The sequence below is a fragment of the Austrofundulus limnaeus genome, unplaced genomic scaffold, assembly GCF_001266775.1.
Source record: "Austrofundulus limnaeus strain Quisiro unplaced genomic scaffold, Austrofundulus_limnaeus-1.0 Scaffold321, whole genome shotgun sequence".
NCBI lineage: Eukaryota > Metazoa > Chordata > Actinopteri > Cyprinodontiformes > Rivulidae > Austrofundulus > Austrofundulus limnaeus.
In genome coordinates this window covers 202618-205595 of record NW_013952723.1, presented here as the reverse complement: position 1 = coordinate 205595, position 2978 = coordinate 202618, and the positions used below count along the sequence as shown (strand labels likewise).

General features: G+C 40.0%; 1 protein-coding gene across 1 annotated transcript in view; it reads right to left on the bottom strand.

Moving 5' to 3' along the window:
* adad2 (adenosine deaminase domain containing 2) overlaps positions 1–2978 on the bottom strand; it is a 19435-nt gene that overhangs the window by 15771 nt on the left and 686 nt on the right. Inside the window, exons 2-3 of the mRNA XM_014022267.1 lie at positions 2751–2907; positions 69–204 (exon numbers count right to left, since the gene is read on the bottom strand). Of these exons, the coding sequence (XP_013877721.1) occupies positions 69–204; positions 2751–2905 (291 nt within the window). The 5' untranslated portion in view covers positions 2906–2907. The remainder of the gene's footprint in view (positions 1–68; positions 205–2750; positions 2908–2978) is intronic.

Below are 2978 nucleotides of genomic sequence, written 5' to 3'. Positions count from 1 at the left end.
CATAATGAATGGTCTTAAATACAATACAGGATCGGTTATGAGAAACCCAGGTATTACTTCTTATTTACCTCACATTCCAACAGCGCATCAAGTTTATCTCTGGGGTTAGGGATGGGAGAAGTCTCCCTTTCCGGTAAGTCAGCAGCTTCACAATGTAAAACTTCTTGTGCAGAATTACTGCCTCCAGCAACATCAGCATCTTTCCTATGAGAAATTAAATCAAGACAAAAAAGTGAAAACATGCATTTCTCCATAATAGTTGTGGACTGGTGATTAATTTGTAAACAAAACATGGTTTCTTCAATGCAACTTCTGACCAAGAACATTAGTAATTCAAAACATGTTGTGGCTACATTTTTCCCTTTAGTGAAAAAGAGAGAAACAACTTTATGATGAGAGTGAAGCAGAGAAAAAGAAATGCTTGAGGCTGATTTACAAGGATATCAAAGCAAGGYTCACTAATGCTTTTCTCCACTTGCAGGTTTAAGGTGCGAGAGAACAACCAGCAGACTTGCACAAAGGAGGTCGTTTGGTTTCATTTACAACTCAGATATTTAGCTACAAGAATAAAGACTTCAAGTATTTTTCAGAGATATTTTTTGTTTTAGTGAAAAAGTTGACAGTAACTTCAAATGGAAAAGATTTTAAAACCTGGTCAAAAAGAAGGACTAATGATGGTTCAGAGCAGATTCAACCAACACGATGAGTCTCTTAAAACGTGGCATCAGGTAGCTCAGCATGCCAAAACTGTGGGTACACTAATGAGCTTCACTAATCAACAATGTGTGTGCCCTATTCAGATTCAACACATGCCCTACAAAGCTACTCCATCCATCTATCCATTTTCTGTACACGCTTCTTCCTTTTTCAGGGTTGCGTGGGTCACTGGTGCCCATATCCAGCAGTCACAGTGCGAGGGGCGGGGTACACCCTGGACAGGTCGCAAGTCCATCACAGGGCCTACAAAGCTACTCATTTGCTTTTTTTAATCTCTTAACCATAACTGAAAAATGATACAAAACTAGTGAATGCTAGTTCTCTTGAGCCAACCTTTGAAGTTCATGTCTCACTGAAGAGAAACAGTAAAATTTTTCTGTAAAAACGCAAGAGTGAAGAGAGAAATCACAACCCGCTGTTCTATTTTCCACAATGAGCTTTAGCATTGGTAAGATCAAGCCTATCAGCACTAGGGGTGTCCCGATCCGATATTGATCGGTCCGATATCAGCCAAAAAACGAGTATCGGATTTTATCGGCCTGCATAAAAAATATCCGATATAAGCGCTCCGATATTAGCAGTCCGTTCCAGCAGTTCACTGCCTCCGCTCCAGTGTTTTTATACAGCAGCACTTGGATCCAGCATGCAGAGCTCACGTGATCATAACAACATCCTGYGCTAACAAGTTAGCAAGAATGTCGGCAGAACTTTCTATTTTCATCAGAAACAGAGTTGAAGCGAAGTGCAAAGTTGTCACGCACAAGTTTTCAGTGTGGGCACAGAACCGTGAATGTTTTAAACCGGAGCGACAACAACTCTCCACCCTGGCAGCAGCTTTGCGGTTCGGCTTCGGTCCAGTGACCGCACACAGCTGCGCTGTTTTGGAACCTCCTCTCTGGTCCGGTCGGTGGTTCTAAGCTGGCAGAAGCGAGGACAGCACGCTTACAGTTTTGACATCCCATGGATTAGCTCTGGGATTGATTGACAGAAGAAAGGAGAGCGCAGCTTTTGTTTTGGATATGAGCGCGACGTGACGAGAGCAGTGATAAAAACTGCTCCCTGCAGGAGAGAGAGGCTGATCTCCACATGATGCTCAGAAAATGCAGCAGTAAGAAAGGTAGCTATCAATTTAAATAAATKACTAATTCTTACTATTTATTTTTTGCTCTTGTTATTAGAGTGATGTTTAATCTGTTTACACACTTGTTTGAGTGAAGATTAAGTGCAATGATCATGTTGTAGCTGTGGACTCTTAGCTCTGAACAGACAATAATGTGGGGTTTTGTTTTGTCCCCACCTTCAGTTTTTTCMACCATAAAGAATTGTTATTTTATACTTTAAAATAACATTTTGTTTTTATTATGTTTTATTTTTCAGGGTCTTATAATTTATTTTATTAAATTGTATAATGTTCTTCAGTATGTATGTGATCCATTGGTTAAAAATAAATGGGTCAGTTTTTCCATACCTACTCTTTTTCACTGTTTGACCTGATCAAGACTTTTCTAAGATTTTACACTATAAAATAGGTAAAAGTGTGTGATTCGTACTGTTATGGTAACGGGTCAATATCGGTATCGGACAATTCTCAAAGTTGTAATATCGGTATCGTATCGGAAGTGAAAAAGTGGTATCGGAACATCCCTAATCAGCACATTTACACAAAGGGCCAATTATTATAACCCCTGAACTGCTATGAAAAAAGTGCAAAAAAGAAAATCAGATCCAGGAAGTGAATGATTAGTCTGGTCTTAAATAGAACTATTTATTATACTTTGCTAGGCTCCTGTGTCAGAGATAAAACATAAAGGTAAATATAAAAACAATCCCTTTAATGTCTCCTAATTGTTTGTTGAAACTCCTGCATTGAAAATACTATGTTTATTCCATCTTTACAACAGTTTTCTGTATGTACTTAAAACAGCAAGGCACTGAAGGGGAGGGAGGGTGGACGGACGGACGGATGAACGAATGAATGACAAATACAGATTGTCACAGTATCCACCACCAGAAAATGTAAATGTTTTTATTACCTTTGATCCACAGGGCTCCAGTAGACTGGGGCACCTCTTCCCGAGTGGGCATCAGTTGGACAAAGGGGCGATCTCAACTCACTGTCAGTTTTCAGGGACCGAAATCGTGCGGCACCTCTTCTTGGACTGTATTTGAACCCTTCTTGGTCAGCCATACCTGTCAAGCAACATGTAGAAAACTGACCTGTTAAGGTTTAATCCTCCGGTTACTCCGAGGTTAAAATGACC